Here is a 19,980-nt window from a genome sequence, read left to right as displayed (position 1 = left end):
TTTGTGCGGTAAAAAAATTATCCTCAGCATCAAAGCCCGCCCTCAAGAGACAATCCTGTCACCAAGCTCGAATCATTTTTTGCTCCTCGATAGTGCAGTGCCTGGGTGTTGGGGGGGGGGGCATTTTTTTAATGAACATTGGGATAGTAGAATTGCCATCCTCATTTTTTTGTTAAGATTTCCTTTTTGAATCGATTTTTTTTAAAAAATTTAGTAAAATTGTAAAAGCAATAGTATGGTGAAAATTTTGACAGACGCATGGATAGACAAAACATATTGCGCCCGCGGGCTGGGAAAAGAGGGTGGGGGTCTGCGGCAAGCACATGATCGACTTACCAATATTGCGTGCTGTGGTTTTTCAGCAAATAATAAATCGATTTGTTTGTTTGTTTGTTTGTTTTATTTCCATCTGTACAACAAAAAAATACAACAATGATGATTTCAAGTATATAAATACTGTTATAAATTTAAATTAAGTACAAATGGGGGTTGCAGCCAGAGGAGGTAAGACCCTCCTGTAGTGGAGCACCCGAACTGCTATAAAAAATAAAAAATAAAATGCTGCACTGATTTCACAAATGACAAGTGTAATATGAAAGTAAATTATAGTAACCCTAAAATAAAATAAAGCACATCTTTGAAGAACAATAGTGTAAAGCAAAATATAGGTATTAGGCCTAAAAGATATGAACTTGTACACATATTTACACAACATTTTTTGAGTTGTTTGCGCTCGGACTTTGCAACATCTAAAAAATTGTATTTGCAAAACTTTGCGCTATTACATATCCTGGTGTCATGTGTTTTCAGTAGGATAACAGGAAAATTGTTCACAATCAAAAACTAATTTTTTTTTTTTAAATCATCTATCCAATTTTTTAACAATAACACTTTCACTTCATGGTGTGTTATAATTTTTAAAGTTTTGGTTTTACGTTGCGAGAGACAGTCCGCCATTAACAGTGCTTATGCATGCCTGACATTGGAGCAACGTCATATGTTTTCACACCTTTCATTGGTTGGTATTTTGTTGAATATTCAGAAGCTAGTATGGCGTGCAAAATAAATCAAAAATATTATTCAATTATAACTTAACAAATTTAATTACATTTTTGTCCTAAGGCATTATGGCTACTTTATTAGAATCCAGAGATATCAAAAGGCATGAAAGTAAAACACCCCAGCCCCCCTTGATGCAATCACACTTCATAACAATCCGTTTCCCCCCATTTCAGACCAGTAATTTTTGGTTTCAGGAGATAAGGAACCAATCTATGATATTTTATCTTTAATGTAGACTTAATATTTATTACGCTTATAGAAATTTATTACAGTATGCATGACTAAAACGGGAAAAAAATTGTTGTCTATTTCACTTTAAATATTTTAATATTTTCCCCTCATTTGCACACCATAGAATCCCAAATAGTAACCACTTCACGTGATCAATCTAGTGACTAAAGCAGAATGAAACTCAATCTAGCAGATAGTAATTTTGTTTTGAACTTTTGAGGTTGGATGATGTTTCTTTGACTCATTTGAATGTTGGCATAATAATGCACTAGTGATTTGTACCGAAAATCAATCATTTTATAAATGTTTGAGTATAACCAACGACAGGAAACTTTATTCTCAGCATGATTAAGCCTGATGAAAATACAGACCGTGAGTAAACTGCATAGCTTCTGTCACCGGTGCAGCTTGCACAGTTTCGCGATAAACGGGAATCACTAAAGTTGGGGACCGAAAACATATGAGGGTCGATAACGTATGACGCTACGCTAGGCGCGCCTATATAATAGCACCGGCGTTACAGGAGATTCTACCCCCCCTAGTCGCCGCCCCACCCCCTCCCAAACGGTGAACTGTGTAGGTGCGCCTACTACTTCTGAAAGTGCCCTCTTTTAAAACATCTTCAGCCCACGTTAAAGGAACACGTTGCCTTGGATCGGACGAGTTGGTCTATGAAGAGCGTTTTAAACCGTTTGTTATGAAATGCATAATGGTTAGAAAAATGTTTTAAAGTAGAATATAATGATCCACACAAGTATCGCTCAAAATTGGACGGTTTTCATTTTACGTCGCGAACTAACACGGTCGGCCATTTATGGGAGTCAAATATTTGACTCCCATATAAATGGCCGACCGTGTTTATCGACGAGGTAAAACGAAAACCACGCAATTTCGAGGCATATTTGTGTAGATCATTGTATTCTACTTTTACAAAATCTTTCTAACCATACTGATTTTATAACAAACGGTTACAGAACGCTTTTCAAAGACCGACTCGACCGATCCAAGGCAACGTGTTCCTTTAATACTTTTCAACAGAATCTACGGCGGATAGATTTCCCTGGGACCCACCACCCGCGCCCTATAGGCGGGCTATTGCAATGATTTTTTTTGCAAAGGCATTGTGACTTTTATGTCGTATTCATTTCGCCCATCGCAAATTGCATGGAATATGTGTTGCGTGCGATGTGATAACAATTGTCTGCAAATTTTTGCATGACGCAAACGGTTGCAAAATAATATTTTCAAACATTTCATTCAGTAAAGTTGATAAAACTCACGAAATTGCAAAGTTGAAGTGATATGCCTTAATTTTGAAAAACGTCCAACCTATACCCAACAACGCCCCAGCTACGACTACTTTGCACCGGCTAACATGTTACTGTTAATATTCGATTATCCAGTTAGTAAGATGTAATAAAAGGATGATGTATTATGATTGCACATTGTTACGGTATTGGATGAAGACAAATCAGCTCGTCTTGAACGACAATAAGACGGAAATTCTCCATGTTACTTCACAGAAGAAGAGATCTCAAGAATTACCTCCTGTACACATTGGTGAGACCCGGGTCTCATGTAGTGGTGCAGTGAGGGATCTTGGGGTGACACTAGACAGCCATCTATCTCTACGCCAGCATCTGAACATAGTATGTCGCAAAGCCTCATTCGCACTTTATAGAATCGCCAAAGTGCGCCATCTTCTCGATAAGCAAACTACAGAGATTCTGGTCCACTCATTTGTAAGCTCCCTTCTGGATAACTGCAACTCTCTCTTGTTTGACATTCCCCGAAAAAGACATAGCTAAACTTCAACGTATCCAGAATTCCGCTGCCCGTCTGGTCTCACGTTCTACTAAGCGCAAACACATCACTCCGGTTCTGAAAGAATTACACTGGCTTCCCACCTCTTTTAGAATTCAATACAAGCTCCTCATCACTACGTTTAAAGCAATCCATAGAACATGCCCTAGCTACCTGTCTGACCTCATCATCCCTTATGTACCAGCCCGTCCACTCCGTTCATCATCACAACATCTCCTCACCATACCACCCGTTCGAACTAAATCCTTCGGTTCAAGGACTTTCTCTAGTGCCGCCCCCAACTTTGGAACTCTCTTCCTGGCTACATCCGCTCTCCACAGAGCATGGAACAATTCAAAACTCTGCTCAAATCCCATTTGTTTTCCATTGCCTTCTGTTCAGTTTAATCCTTTCGTTTGCATTTTGTTAGCGTATTTTTTGTTATTGGTTGCTTTATTGTTTGCCTTTTGTTTTTTGTTAAGCGCATTGGTATTTCTTTCAGTTATGAAATGCGCTATATAAGAATTAGCTATTATTATTATTATTATTATTATGTTATCAGCCTTTGAACATTTTAAAGTAAATCTTGCAGTTGGCCTATTTTCTTATTCAATCATCGCCTGCATAATATTATGCGAAACATAAGAATTAAATGCAATCTTTTTAGTAAAGTCCTGCCATGGTCCTGCCAATCTCACGAAGGACTGGTGATTAACGTATTATCCATTCTTAGTCATTTTGTTTAGCTATACTTGTTAGTTTTGTAGCGTCCAAATTATAATCAATATTGTCTTTTGCTTTATTTCCGCACTTTGTAAAAATGAAACGAAAGACATCGCTGATCATCAACAAAAATCGACATTAAAGATCATATATTACTAAACCACCAGCCCACATCTATTTGTCTCATTTATTGTTTTACTGCTCTTGTATTCTTCTGATTATTGTGTTCTTTCCTAGAATCGGATCCAAACCCACGTGAAAATGAGAAGGATGATTCGTTTTATGTTCTTTGATGATACATCGTACAAGCATGGCATGGGGGCATACACAGTGTGTGACTGGTGCGTCGAGGTGTGGCCCAAAGTTTGGATTGACAGCTTATTTTGAACGTGTATTTCGTGTCTAGAATTGACAACATTGAATTCTGCATTTTTATTGTTATAATTTTCCTTTCAACAAAAGTTTGATTTTTAAATTAAAGAAAGCTTTGGTTAAAATTGCCAAACATATTTACATGTACAGTATGATAGAATTATTCGCTGGAGCTCAGGCGTACCATCTATACGTTACGTATTGACTAAATTTTATGGCAGTTTTCGCATATTTTACGTGACGTCACACTATAATGAATTGGTCAAATGTCGGCCGCTGGTTCGCGGCTGTATGAGTCATTCCGAACGTGGCTTCACAGATACCAGCGTGTACACAGGCAGTACGTCTACATTTCTTGTTTCGATAATGTTGGATTGGTACTCGAGGAAGGAAGGAAGTTATACTGTTTTAACTCTAAAAACATACGTTTCCTCCGTCTCAATGTAAGGAGTAATTGGCTGCCAATATGGCACACAACACTTCAGAAATGAGCAACGGAAACAGTAGCGTTGTTAATGGTTTGACTGAGGTGAAAAGTAAGGTAAGATTTGTTGTGTTTGTTACTACATTTTACGTTTATCTGTACGGGACGGTACGCACGTACGTCGTAGCACCAGCAGGGCTGCCCCAGCCAGTGTCGTGATTCTGCCCACGCTACCACTGGCTACGCACGGACAATAACTGGACAAGGTCCATCTTGGTTGGCCGAAAAGGGTTGTTGGCTGCAAGATCGTGCCAGCCAATGCAGATATTGTTAGCTTGGGAGTGGCCCTTCTTATGAATATTGAGCATTGACGCTGACTGTGACACTCACTAGTCACTACAGCTTTTTACAGGGTACAGTGACACGACGGTGTGACACTTGGATTTGGAATAAAATAGTCATGGACAGTCTGACTGAGTGTCAGTCAGCTGGTCAACAGTGGCTCATGACTGTGGCAAACCATCTAACAAAATATACAAATATTGTATACAACTTTTAAATCTTTCAGCTTTACACTACAGCATTATACAAGGATAATATTAAATCAAAACATTAACTTATAAATAACAATTAAATACAAATTGAATCAACTCTGAATTTTAATACTATAGATAGTATAATTTATTGGATAACTTTCCGTATGGCGCCACCACTTTTTCACTCATTTTTACAAAAAGGGATATATCAATCAGGTAAATAAGTTCCTATATTATTTCATATCGAATGAAAAAGTGGTGGCGCCATACGGAAACTTTTCCAATTTATTATAACTTATCATAGTGAGTCAATGCCTACTAAAAACAACATGCCTAAGATCCTAACAAAATAAAATGGTCACTAGACCAGTATTTCACATAAAACATTTCCGCTAGGTCATTGGTCAGGTCATAAAACTCTGATGCGATGCGGGTATCCGTTTTTATCGGAGTATAATATCCAGATCCAGATCATTACCTACTTTTCCCGTAGCATATAGGACTTATAGTATACAGGGGGGTCAGGGTGATTCTCATTTATACACAGGACCTAGTTAAAACGTTTACCTTAAAACTTGAACCAGGAGTATTGTCGATTGAGAATATGCTGAAAAATAGAAACGATATTGTGTTTTGTAAGAAGCTGTGCACATTCTATTCATAATCATTGTGCTTTTTGAATTGAATGAAGTATAATTTTTGTAAACAGCTTCCCGGCACAAGATACCTTTCAGTCAGGAATAAATACTTTTTAGGTCAGTTAGTTTTACTGCAGCAACCTACGTTCTTAGAAAGCAAGCTTTTATTTTCATGATTTGTGGACTATGTCACTCTTCCTACAGAGTATAAAATAAGATTGGGGAATGCACAACAAATTGTAGCTCCTGGTGTGGACAAGTCAATGGCTAGATCCATTTGAACAAGGAGCTAATCTTTGTTAACAATGGAGGCAAGTATACAAATATTGACTGGCACTTCGAGTGTGACTTTGACTCCCGAGGTGATTCCCCAGCTTTCTATTTTCCCAACCAAGGCACAACCTACCAAACTATACAAGCTTGTACATGTACTTCAAGTACATCATCTTGCAACTAAATGGCAAAATGATGGCAGAAGAAAACACATTATATGCCGACTCAAAATAAAAAAGTTGTACAAAATTCTTACACAAATTCAACCAAATTCATTTACCCCCAAAGATGTGTTGTCTTGTGTTGGTGCAGCATTAATGAAATACAATTCAACATGAATGACTGACTCCACTGTATAATTCCCTTTTTGCTCCACTCTCTTGACCCAGGTCTGTAATGTACACCCAATTAATCACCTTTTCTCACACTGCTGGCCTGTGGTTATTCACACTTGACTTGGCAAGTGTATAGTAGAGAATAGCAGAGCAGGAAACTTCCCACAGTCTTTTGTGATTTACAACAATTGATTACTGTTTTGTGTGAGTAATCTGTTTGATAATACTCAATGCTCAATGGAGGAAGGACAACTTAGTTGAACTATGTCATTTATTATTCATGGTTCATTAAAAAAACAAAATCTTACACAGTGATTTCCCTTGTATAAATGCTACACAAAACGCTTCAGTTGCTACTCAAAATTCATTCATTTGCTGCATCCAGTGCACACAAAACATGTTCAGTCATAGTTTGAAAGTGGCAGAGTCAACCAAATTCAATCAAATTTACTCAAGTGTTTAAGACAGAATTTTAAAAAGCAAAGTCTGTATGTTTTAAGTCATAAATTTGTTATGCAATCTACATTTAAAAAAGTTGTTGTACAACATTACTCGTATTCTAATTTATTCCTCCATGGTTGTATCCTGTGTAGGTCTACTTATTGGCCTAGGATTCCCCATACATTCTTCCATTGTACTCAAAAGAGTAATAAGTGAAGCTATTAAGATCGACTATTATCATAATGCGTCACAGGTAAACTAAAGAACTGAAACAACAACATGTTCAAACAATACGCCTGCCTCAGTAACAATTGCACCCTGTGTTTAGGGCTGTGTGGCTTCATTTAACCATTGAATGACCCCAACTCAGTACACACCAACCACTGTATTTATCAGACTTGGATCAGTGCTGTATTTGTTTACCTACAAATACCTCAATGCAAATTACTGTTCCACTTTTGTAAACCAAGACAATACAAGGCCAGGTTAGGTTTTTAGTTTTCAATGGGAATAGAATAAGGAATTGATTCCTTACAAATTGCAGAACAGCAAAACAGAAGTTTGCGATTTTGTTTTATTCAACATTGACGTTTGAACACAAATCAAAGCTTTCTCTGACATGTGTTCACCACTTCATAATCGGTACTAAAAACTCTTAATAATGCCTCTGTATGGTTTTATTTTTCAGAACTTTATGGAGCTTCCTAACTAACACATTTTAGTTGTTGTTGAGAATATCGTTAGTGAAATACTTACTTTAAAAAAAAAAGTATTGAAAAAAGAAAACAGAATTCTCATGAAATGCACTCAGTATTTTTTCTTTTTTAGAAGAAATAATGGGAAGTTATGAAGTGGTTAAATGCTTAAATTCTGCAACAACATCAATAACAACTAAAACAATTAATAACAACAACAGTCTGTGGCGTTACATTGTATTGATTACTTAGTTAAACGGATATCAGAATATTGGCAAACTGGGCACGTTTGTAAAATATGAAACTCTGTTTGACTTTTTGACCCAAATTTTACAATACCTGTGTTTCCTCTTTCTGAGAAAACAAGTGTTAAAATTTACCACATTTTGTACATCCCAGCTGGCAGCACATTCCTAACATCATACATAACAGGTCTTCCTCAGATAAATTGTTAGTTATAACCTGTTTTATATTTTGACAATTACTTTTTATGAAGAGCTGCATACCTTGGCATTGGTAATCAACCACTGTGACCATTGACCTAACACTACATTCAGACAGTACTCAAGTATTAAGGATGTTTAAAGGTAAAACCTGTTGGCTCTGCTGAGTTATGTACAGTATTGCATTTTATCGGGGTCACTCTTCCTTTGGGTTTATGCTTTGTAAGTCTAGGCTGGGACACCATCATTTCTAACAAATTCTTTAATGTTTTCCTCTTGTTAAGGACCTCGATGTAACCAATGACACCCAAAACAGTTGCCGTCATGGTGCCCTGTGTTTTTGCTGTAGTGCCCTTTTCAAAGTCCCAATACAATTTTAAAATGTCCTTGTAAAAATATTTTTTCAAATAGGAAAATTGCCGTGCCCCTTCAAGAGCATAAGTTCAATCGAAACTCAGCCTACTCTAGTTTGAAAACATTAGAACGAAGCTGAATGATTATTCATTTTGAAAATGAAAATTGTTGAACGAATCCATTACATACAGAGTCATTGTGGTAAAAGGAATTGGCTCCTTCCACTGCATGATGTAGTGAGACTCTTGGTAATTATAGGCCTATCACTGTGTGGTTGGTGTTCCTGTAGCAGGCCTCACATTCAGGACATTCTTTCTTGTCTTAGTGTGGAATGTAGACACACCCACCACAGACACTTCAATCTTCTTGTTACCATGGCTACTTATGCAATAACAAAATGTGGTACAGTAAATCTGTCAACAATATAATTACATCGTATACGTGTAACTGTACATAAGTTGTTCACTGGTTTGGGCATACTTATAATTCTGCCAGAGATTGGTATGATACATAGTTTCAAAACTTTTATGCAATGCAAGAACCATTCCATGTGTCACAATGTTCAGCACACAAAGTACAAGATTATTACAGTACACTTAACATTGTATGTAGGCCTAATAAGTCTGTGAATATTATGAATTATCCCACATTGCATTAAATTAAAAACAATGATTGAGATGGTTGGTTGGTCTACTATTATGCATGTTGCATCTGATGGTATCGTGAAATTTGATACCTCAGCCAATGTATACATGTACATGTACATGTACATGTATGTACTTGGTGTATCTTGGCATATGCAGACATACATGTACTTGTATACATTGTACATTGTACACATGCTCTGTGGAAATGTGCGTTTTTCAACGAGAAAGGGTCATGGTATGGTTTTATGCAGACCGACATTGTTACTGCAGTACATGTTTTCTTCTTTACATAAGATTAAGAGTGGCTGTTGGCCTTGTTTATGGTAAATGTGCACTAAGACAAGTTTGTCAGTTTGTAAATTTACATACGTTGTGCACATTATTGTAGTTTTTTGGAAAAAATATATGGTTATGTAGGTCTATTGCAAATTAATAATCCTGAATCTACACAAAGTTGTACTAACAATTCACTGTATTGTAGAATGTATGTGAACTCAGTTGCAATAATTGCATCAGTTTACATTAAGGAATACCTACCATAGAAGCAAGCACTGGACATACCAAGCTAAACCTTTTATAACACCCTAACCTTGGTGCAATCTCAGTGGGGTTTCCAATTACCAGCTTCTAGCCTTGCTACTACAGTAGCATGCTTCTAGCTGGGATCATTATGGATTGTAACACACCTCATTGCACTCCATGGCATACCACCTCTTGCCCTCAGAGTTTGCTGTCAACCTCTACTTTATGGATACAGTTTCAATTCTCTGTCTTATTGGTTTAAAACACATCAATATTCAGTGCTATTAGAAAACTTGTATTTGGTGTCAAGTTGGTAGTAGATAATTTGCAAGTGGTTTAATATTACCAACTAGTGCTTTAAGAGCTACTATAAATGCTTTTTCTTTTTGAAGTCAAGGTGCATCACATACACTGTGTGTGAATGAACAATGTACCTACGTACATGTACCTGCCACCTGTGTTTTCATAATGTAATATACAGTACATTTACTTCTTGTTTTTGTCATGTTTTTGAGACATTGGAAAATATAGTGCAGGATCTTCAGATATTCATGGATTTTTCTGTATTTTTGTGTGTTATGTTTGTACAATGTATTTTTAAATTGCAAAGAGTGTTAGTATTAAAAGATAAACGGTATTGATGCAACAGGGACACAATTTTTTTTCTGGGTTATCGTACAAGACTTGTATTTTTTATTGATTCCATTTTGAAAAGTGCATTATATATTTGACCACATGAAAATATAGTTGTAAAAGGAGAGCAATGCTATCAATTATAGGATGTGGCTAGTTGAACAGTGAAAGTATAACTTTCGTTGGGTGAACAAATACTAATATTTTGCATCTGTTCTGATTGTTCCTACACAGTTTGATGCTGAATTCCGTCGTTTCACAGTCACTGGTACTATTCAAGCAACATTTGAAGACTTTTACTCCTTTCTTGAGAAGATTCATAAGATATCGAAGATACCTTTCCTCATCGGCTACACAGATCCTCAAGGTGAACTCTTACCAATCAACAATGACGATAACTACCACAAAGCACTCTCTATGGCTAGGCCATTATTACGGATTGTCATCCAGAGAAAAGGTGGGTATTGCCTGCAAGTTTCTTCTCAAGAAGCTTTATAGAAAGTTGATTATATAAGTTGTTTTTTACCCTTACAAGCATGTGTATTAAGCACTATATATACTCTGTGCCAACCGGAGTTCTGTGAAGAAAAATCTAAAGGCAAATCACTCGGGTAGGATTGGATCCCATGACCTTTGTATTGCTAGAGCAGATGTCTTACCACAAGACCACCTACATGTAGCTAGCCCGTGGCACACCGATGTACATGTAAGGGTAAAAACCAAATTATGTTTTTTATCCTAGTGTAAAAATAAACCTATTACATGTATGTAAGTTTATTATAAATGGGTTGATTGTAGACATAAAACTTGAGACAAATGGTTCTAGTGTAGAGAATCTTCATGGGTGGCATGTAGTGATGAGGTGCAGCTACATGTTCAAAAGGAAACGTACAAGTCTGCGAGAGATGCCGAGATGATCCATCATCAATTGTTCTTTTCAGAGCCACAAGAACTCAAGAGATTATTTCAATATGGAACAAAACAGCAACACTCAGAATATCAATCAGGCACATCAAGTGCTAAAGCTTGTATACTGTGCATTTTGTTCACAATTTATATATTTTATATATACATGACCATGAACGCTATACCTGAATGATTAATAGTTGCTAGCTTGGAGAGCTAGTCACCTACATCAGCATATTATTATAAGTGGTGGTGGTTATTGTTTATACCAGACAGTAACAGAGGTCAGAGATTGCATTTAAGGTCATAGATGACTCCACCATCTCGGTCTACTGTCTATGATCAGAACTACACTGAAATGCTTACAAAACTACTCACTACTGAACAGATTTTTGTATTGCAAAAATAAAGAACAACTGGTGAATTATTGCCAGCCCTGTTTTACTCAAAGATTGGTTTTACATGTACAGTCAGAAAAGTAAAGTCTGTTGTTTTTATGGCATACATGTATTTCTCAATGATAGTTTAAGAATTTTTAGCATTTAGGCAAGTTTCCATTAGATAAATTTCTTAGGGAAATTGCACACGTTTGCAGGCCTGCAATTTCATATTTGAGGGGGCAAGGCCTTTTTTATTTACTAAGGACACTTCCATTGGAAAATACTACTTTATCTATGGGAAACTTTTACAAATCTAGGCCTATGTACATTTGTAACAGGCGGGACAGTGTAAATCTAAGCCTGTGTTAAAAAAAGCTCTCTAACTCTTGATGTTCCTAGAGATTTATTTCATACATATAGGAGCCCAAACACATAGGTTAAGTTAGTTTTTATATGGAATGCGTTGTTATTGTCATTACAAATAAGATAAACTCAAATGACTAATTGTAAACATTGTATTTCCAATCTGACATGAGCTTTTTAATTTCTTTGTATCTCAGATGAAGTCACTCAGATGCAACCATTCAACATGTATGGAAGCTCAAAGAAGAAGAGTAAGTTCAACCTGGGTGGTGTCTCTGCCCCTAAGCAGCTAGCTCTACCCATTGGCATGCCACAAGATTTCCGTCGTGTCTCAGCCATCATTGATGTGGATATTGTACCAGAGACGCATCGTAGAGTCAAACTCCACAAACATGGTTCTGAGAAACCATTAGGTTTCTACATCCGAGATGGAACCAGCGTCAGAGTAACTCCTCATGGATTGGAGAAAGTTCCTGGTATTTTCATCTCACGTCTTGTACCAGGTGGACTTGCAGAGAGTACAGGACTCTTAGCTGTTAATGATGAAGTACTTGAAGTCAATGGTATTGAAGTCAGTGGTAAGACGCTTGACCAAGTAACTGATATGATGGTAGCTAATAGCTCTAACCTCATCATTACAGTCAAACCAGCAAACCAGAGAAACACTTTATCAGGTGGTAAACCTGTCTCATTCATGCCAAGAATGTCAACAGTCTCTACAGCATCAGTCCCATCTTTGACTGAGACTGAAGATGATAGTGATGAAGATGAAGTCAAAGACTTAACAGAGACGATAAATAATCTGAATTCTGAACAAGGAGGAGATGAAAGAAACATTCAAACAGCAGAAGAAAGGGAATCATCCCCTCATGAAGAGCAGTCTACTAAAGAACACATCATTCAAGAAAATGGAGGAGTGTCTCCAATGGAAGAAGGTGTTGAAGATGATGATAATGTATGTACTCTGTAAGAAATTGAATCATCGGAGTTTGCAATCTCCTTAAGCTTCCCGGAATGGCTACTCATGGTAGAGCTACTGTGCATAGCTCAGTAATCCATGTTTTGTGTGAGATGGTGTACTGAGCCCATAAAACAGCCCGCTTTGAAATTCTAATAATGCACTAAGGCCATGGCACCAGGGCCCAATTTCATAAACTGTTTAGCAGAAAATACTGCTAGTGCTACAAGTGTTTCTTTGCTATGCAACAATTTGGTGGGGCACCAGTAACAGCATTGCAAACTTAATGTTATTTTGGTTGGTAACCTGTTTCTGCTAAGCAATACCATTCGGTGCAAGTTTTTGTGCAAACCGGCTTTATGAAATTAGGCCCAGGTGAAGCATCTTTCAAATAATCAGATGTTTCAGTCCTTTATGACAGAAGAGCAGTTAGGAATGGCAGATATGGTAGGTAATGTTGAAGAGACAATGTGTAGCACTCTATCAGGCATGAGAATCTTCCGGTTTAAACCGGAATTCCGTTTTTTTTCCTTTCAAAATTGTGGTCTCCAAGTTCGATGTGAATTTGCTATAAAATTCGGGGGGTAGGTTTTTGGGGGTATACATATGGATTTCTCTAATCCCTCTTCTCTAGTCAGACAATGTAAGTTTACCTTTGAAATTGTTATTATCGCGGATCCACACCGCGTTCATGAAAAAAACGGCACCTAACCTAGACCCAGTAACTGGGGCGCTGTACTCCTTTTAAACAATTTTTGACTTCATCTGTCGTCGACAGATGAAGTCAAAAATTGTTTAAAAGGAGTACAGCGCCCCAGTTACTGGGTCTACACCTAACCAATAAATTGCCGTCCAGCAACTGGCCCAGTTTACGGCTTGTGGTGTTCCTGGCATCGCGCATGCATGCAGCAGCAGCGACAGATGTATAAAATTGCCTCATTCCTCGCTTCGTTTATAGTGGTACGGTTCAATAATGTTTGCGTGTAATGCGCTTGCTGCTGCAGCAAAGATAACATGTGGAGACTTGTGAAAGTCTACTGAAAAAACAATGCACGTGTTTTGCACCATGTTTACTGTGTACGTGCAGGTTTGTACACGAACCAATGAGCGGCGCGGCACGAATGTGAGATAGCCGGCAGGCCATGGAAAACTGGTACCTGTTATTGCCTTACAACCAGCGAAAGATATATTGGGAACCAGCGAATACACTGTACGTCCGGACGACGTGCTTTCTTCATTGGTTCTATTTCTATGTTGAGGTCTAATCTCAACCTCGTTCCAGTTATATTCTATGCTGAATAACAACCTCTGTCTCAAAAACACATCGCTCTCGCCAAAAATTAATGTGCGTCGCCGACGGATCGTTAAAACCTCAAACATTTATTTGGAAAAAAATTCTTTTACACAACCGAATTTCAAATCAAGAACCTATAAAAATGGCTGTTGGTGAGACAAAACATTTTCAAGGGCAGAAATAAGGGATAAGATCGTCAAAAAAATGAAAATATTATTTATTTAAAAAAAAAAAAAATTTCCCCCTTCTTTTTCTGGAATTGTAACAAAATCGCAAGCGAACCCAAAATTGTTTGAATTTTTTGAGCTTTACATTCCTTATTTTGCCTTAAACCTATTATTTTTGTTTTAAAAAAGGAAAAATCATACAAAAGTAGCTCACTTCTACCTGGAAAAATAGGTACCAGAAATGCATCAGAGACCACCACAGAGCTTCTAAAATAGCCAGAGCTCCCAGGGCCCTTAAGCGGGCCCTGGACCCCGGGCGTAAGGGACTTCGCGCTGCACGCTCGTGTTGCTTCGCACACAAAAATGATGGAATATTGACATTTTCAATCAACTGAATTTTTTCCTGTTTTTTTATCATCACCCATTCTCATGCCTGCTCTATGCACCATCCCAGTGTTTCAACTCAAACCTGTAAACACCAAGAGTGACCTACATGTGCATGTAATTCAATCGTCCATGTTTTTACAAAGAGTTGTATTACAGTTAAACACTGATAATCATTTATTTTGTGTACATTTATCATTGGGTTTGGTGTAAATATGCTGGTGGTTTGTTTGTATTGGGTAAAATGAAGTAGACCTGTATGCCAAGAGTAAGGGTATGTTAATGCTGTGATGGGTCTTAACAAACATCTAGTAAAGTAAGAGCTACTGTGTACACTATGTACAAGTAGCTGACTAGCTTAGCCAAGTTGATTAGCAGTTAGCAGGTTGTTGGATCCATGTCATTCAATTCACACAGGTTAACTTTATGAAGCTCTCAGCAAGCTTTCATAAGCTGCCATTCTGTGTCAACAACAGTTTCACCACACAGTACAAATGCAAATGATGTTAATAACCACTTACAGCAAGGTGAAGATAAAACATACAACCACATGTAATAATGGTAGCAAATAAACTCAATGTTAAAACCAATTCATGTTTGCACATTGACAAGTATCCACTTCACTTTCCTGGCATTTTCTACAGTGTATTCTTTGTAAAGATGTTATTCTCTTGACCTATGAAGTGACTGCCACTATCAATCAGTTAAATCATCTCACATGTTATTGTGGTTTCTACAAACACACATACTGAGCAAGCTGATTGCTAATCCCCAGAGACTGCTAGATGGAAAGAGAAATTAAATTAACATTGCTAGGAGGAGATTACTCTCCAGTTCTAGGCCTGGTGGAATGTCATCTCTGAGAGGCCAATGCACATCTGCAAATGGCACATCCATCTGTTGGAAAATCTTTAAAGGGACACCAAGGCAAGGGGGGAACAGGCCAGTTGTGCAGGTTTTCACTATGTTCCACACACCTCAACACAGCACACTGTAATAACAATAGCTTGTATGTATTTGTTTGACATATTGGCATTTGTATGTTTAGGGGGTGGGGGGGGGGGGGTTTCAACCAGTCTGTACATGTAGATGTTCTATCTGCTGACCAGACACCTGTGACACTTACTCCCTGTTGTGTAGACGACTGTGCAAGTCATTAAAGCCTCTAAGATTTAAACCTGTTAAAATGCTCCCGAGTTTCCTTGATATGTCAAAGCAACGTACATGGGACCAAATTTGTCCCCAAATCTTGGCATCCACATTGAGACTTGCATGGTGTATTGATCAATCAAGTTGTAGAATACAGTATTGAACAACTTTAAGGTTTCCATTAGCATTGCCTGTTTTCAATTCTGTTGGAATGCGCCAGTTTTGCAAGTGATTGTAACGTGTGTACAGAAATTGATTGACATTTTACACTATTGACAAAAAAAGAATGGTCTACAGTGACCAAGTGTGTGCTTTATAAATCTGTAGTGTACATGTAGGTACTGTACCATGTAAAAACCTTCTTGAGATGTTTCAATAAGAACATTGTGCATGAGGAAGCAGAGCTCTGGTACAATGTGTGATTGACACCATCATTCAATCGGAGCAAAGTAACAACATGTTATACATTATACCTATAGTGCCTTCAGTATGGAGCTTGATTTTCTCAAGTATTTTTTTAAATTATTTTCAGTGGAGAGCTGATGGCTAAAAGTACAGCTTAACCAATACCAACATTGATTAATACTATAAATAGCCAACTTCATTGTACATGTTGTAAAACCAAAGACGTAATCCCATGCATGGCATGTATTGGTTTAGTTTGACTTGCCATATTTTGTTGGAATGGTCCTAGTAAATGACTCATGGGATCGGGCATTTGATCATAATCAGAGTCCATCAGTTTGGGTGTTGAGTTACTTCATGTATGTACAGTAATGACATTGGATTGGATTAGAGTGAGGCAGGATCCAACATTACGCACATTACTGCAGAGAGTTAATTTAGTCAAACTCAAAGCTACAATTTGTTTTGGGAAATTACAGTACTGCAATTTTTGTTACATTGCAGTTCTGCAATTTTGTTAAAACTTCACTACTGAATCCATCAAAATCAGACAAAACTATTGACTGGATTATTGAGGATTCAGGTTGGAAACAATGAGCAACAACACATCTTTCATGAATCAATTCAGTCATTTGAGACTGGACTGTTTGTTGAAATAAACAACTTCATTCCAATTTTGTATTCGATTGTTTAAACTGCATGCAGCGTAGTGTCATAATTGCAAGGGTGCCTATTTTTTCATGTAAATATTTGCACACAATCACTAATAAAATTGTATTTTTGATAACATGTAGATAAAAAAGTGCTTTACTACAATTGTAAAATGTTTTCATGTGCATACATTTGGGGTTGAATTGTTTTTAAAAAGATCCCCTTAAAGTTTGATATACAAACGATTTTTAAATGAGTAATTGGATAAATAAGGAATTTGAATATTGGTGATGAGCTGGGGGAAAATATTGTACATACTGAGAAAAAAAAAGGACTTGTATACATTTTGTACTGAACATTTTACAGATAATGTACTGGTGTAGAAACTACATGTAAAACAAGAAATGCAAACAGGAACCACTTCAAAAAGGAAGATAAAAGGAAATACAATCCAAACATTACAACAGCCCCACACCCACCAAGTATTTTATAATGTACATCTTATGTAATAGTATTCACCAAACCAGCTGAAATTGTATTAATTAATTAATATCTTTACATGTGTACATAGAACACTGAGGCCAAGGTGAAAGAGAAACTGTGAAGCTTGCAAATATCAAGAGTTCAAAAACAGGTACACACCTGCCAAATGATAAATGACAAATGATTGACATACATGCAGTACATGTACATACTGTACATGTACATACTTGTGACTTGCATGACCTATCTGTTTTGTTTTACCATTGCGTTTGTTGAACTTTACAAGAGTTAGGGTGATCAGGAACGTTCATGATGTGGCAGCAAGAATAACATTATCAACCCTCAAACAGGTGAATGTAGTTTCACAATTTTGACTCAATTTTGTTGCATTCAGCATAGTGCCAAAGAAATTTCACTAAGGCTGTTTTGGGATATGTGGCTTCATCTTTGCTTTTTTGCTAGCTTGGGCTCTGTCAGTAATATTGAAAAAGTACACATTGCTTCTGTGATTTCAAACAGAAATGTGATTTCTTACCTAAGCCGAAGTCTAAGGAAATTACATCACAGTGCTGTAGGCAAAAGTTATTTCTTAAAGGAACATTACAGAATTGGTTTTGCTAACAAAACGGTTGCCGGCAGTGTAGGCAGTTTATGTAGGTCTAATCCACAATATACATACACTGACAAACCTGTAGAAGTTTGAGATCGATCGGCCATCTGGGTCACGAGAAAATAGTGAAAAAGACGATAAAACATTTTGCATGACATTGATGCCAAAAAAAAGAATTAATAAAACGATCACTGAGCGATAAACTCCAAACGCAAAGTTAAATTATTTATTTCTCATCAAAAATGACATTTCAGGCAGAAGTGTTTCAAGGGATGTTTTCTACTATCATCATCATTAGACGGTGTAAGTTTGATGTAAATCTGTGATCTTCACGATTTTGTTTTCTTACCAATTCTGTAACGTTCCTTTAACAGTTTTAACTAAGCAGATTTGTGTAAAAAACAGTCGCAAACATTATACATTGCAAATGATTTTAGCTGGTAATCTGAATTTATGTTGCAGCAATTCTTAGACATCAATCCCTGATCCCATTTTGATTTAACTGCTGAGCGCTTTGTATTGCAAATCTGCTAAGTATAATGAGCAACAAAACACCAGTGCACAATTCACCGTTTTAAAAGACAACACCCTCCGACTACCTTGTCAAGTTCCCTAGTGGACGATTTAATTTTACTTGTTTCGTTGACTTGTCAACCATCATTTCTTTTCAGAACCAACACTACTCAAAAGAGATTTTCACGTGGTGTTTACCACAAACCTCACCTCATTGTTTATGCTTAGTGATGTTTGTAAGCTTAGCGGGTCATTCACCCTGGTCTTGGTCCTCAATGGCAAATATTTCCAGTTAAGGTACAAGACATAACAACCTTTTGCAAGTCAAAGACACAAATACTAAATCTTAAAAAAAAAAAAAAAAAACTTTTGCTAATTTCTTTGCTATCTAAGGCTGTTGTGTAAATTGTTGTTTCTTAAGTTTTCTGCATTACTTTGGACATACCTGTAGATTTAAACTCCTGCATTATAGGTTGATTATAACAGTAGATTGTGTTTAGTTATTGTTTTAGTTCTATACTTTTTACTTATCAGTACATGAAATTGGAAATTCTTTACATGGTTAAACACCACAATGTTATGCACGATTAATTTGTCCTAAGTTTGTAAATTCACATTATGTATTATTTTTTTAAAAATCTTTGTGAGCGTTTAGAGACACTAGATTTGCGCTACATGTATATTCATTTGAAGGGAATTTAACTTTGTATTCGTTAAAATGATTGGTTGATTTTTTGTTGGGGGTAAAGGTAAAGTACCAGAGGGAATTCCCCTCATTGGATTAAAGGCCACTTTATTACATTATTGACATCTCTCTGTCTTCAAAAGTTCTTCAAGGCTAGAATTCTGACGTGAGAGGTTTAGAATTCCTGTGATTTTAAGCTGTTTTTGTAAACCTCCCCTTGCCTTAAATTTTGCTGAACAAAATGTGATATTTCTAAAGAATGTTAATTGATGATAAAACACCCTTTGTTATCTCTTAAACCTAATGAACAGTAAAGAACAGTTTGTATGAAAAAACTGGAAGGAACGGATACTACATGTTGTAATCCTACATTCATTGCCCGACCTAGGGGTAGGGGTGAGAGGGCCTACTGAATTATATACAAGTTGGTTTATTTTCACATAGAGGAAACTAAAAGGAAGGGCTCTGTTGCCATAATGGAGCGTAGAGCATTGGCACATATTTTCAACATGAGCCACTGATTCCAAAGGCCAACACCCCTAAACTTGCCAAAGGCATCATTTATTTCCCATCCCCTCCCAAGATATTCTGCCTAACCTTCTTACCTGAACCTTCTCCTATTGGTATACTTCTAAGACTATAATAATGTGTTGAATTCAGAAGAATTAACATTCCATTTTATCTGAGAAATTAAAGTTTGAATGAAAATTTTGAAAAGGAAGAGTGATTTTACTGAATAGTGTCCACATTTTGTAACCCTTTTTACACTAGCTATTTTGGACCTAAGAAATGTTATATTTAAATATTGGTAAGCTTTTCATGTTTACTTGCGTTGGTCTTTTGACACCTGTTGTCTGCATATCAGAATAAAGAGGGACATTAATGGATACACAATCAATA

At 36.9% G+C, this 19,980-nt stretch overlaps 1 protein-coding gene across 1 annotated transcript; it reads left to right on the top strand.

Annotated features, from left to right (window-relative positions):
• The first annotated feature begins 4,513 nt into the window (after window positions 1-4,513).
• LOC139935465 (partitioning defective 6 homolog beta-like) lies at window positions 4,514-19,978 on the top strand. Its single transcript, XM_071930095.1, has 3 exons — window positions 4,514-4,732; window positions 10,367-10,589; window positions 11,979-19,978. The coding sequence occupies exons 1-3, from the start codon at window positions 4,658-4,660 to the stop codon at window positions 12,749-12,751; spliced, it is 1,071 nt and encodes a 356-aa protein (XP_071786196.1). The 5' UTR covers window positions 4,514-4,657; the 3' UTR covers window positions 12,752-19,978.
• Window positions 19,979-19,980: the final 2 nt, after the last annotated feature.

This window comes from Asterias amurensis, chromosome 3, assembly GCF_032118995.1.
Source record: "Asterias amurensis chromosome 3, ASM3211899v1".
Classification (NCBI taxonomy): Eukaryota; Metazoa; Echinodermata; class Asteroidea; order Forcipulatida; family Asteriidae; genus Asterias; species Asterias amurensis.
Note: the sequence above shows the minus strand (reverse complement) of the source record. Positions and strands in the feature narration are given on the sequence as shown.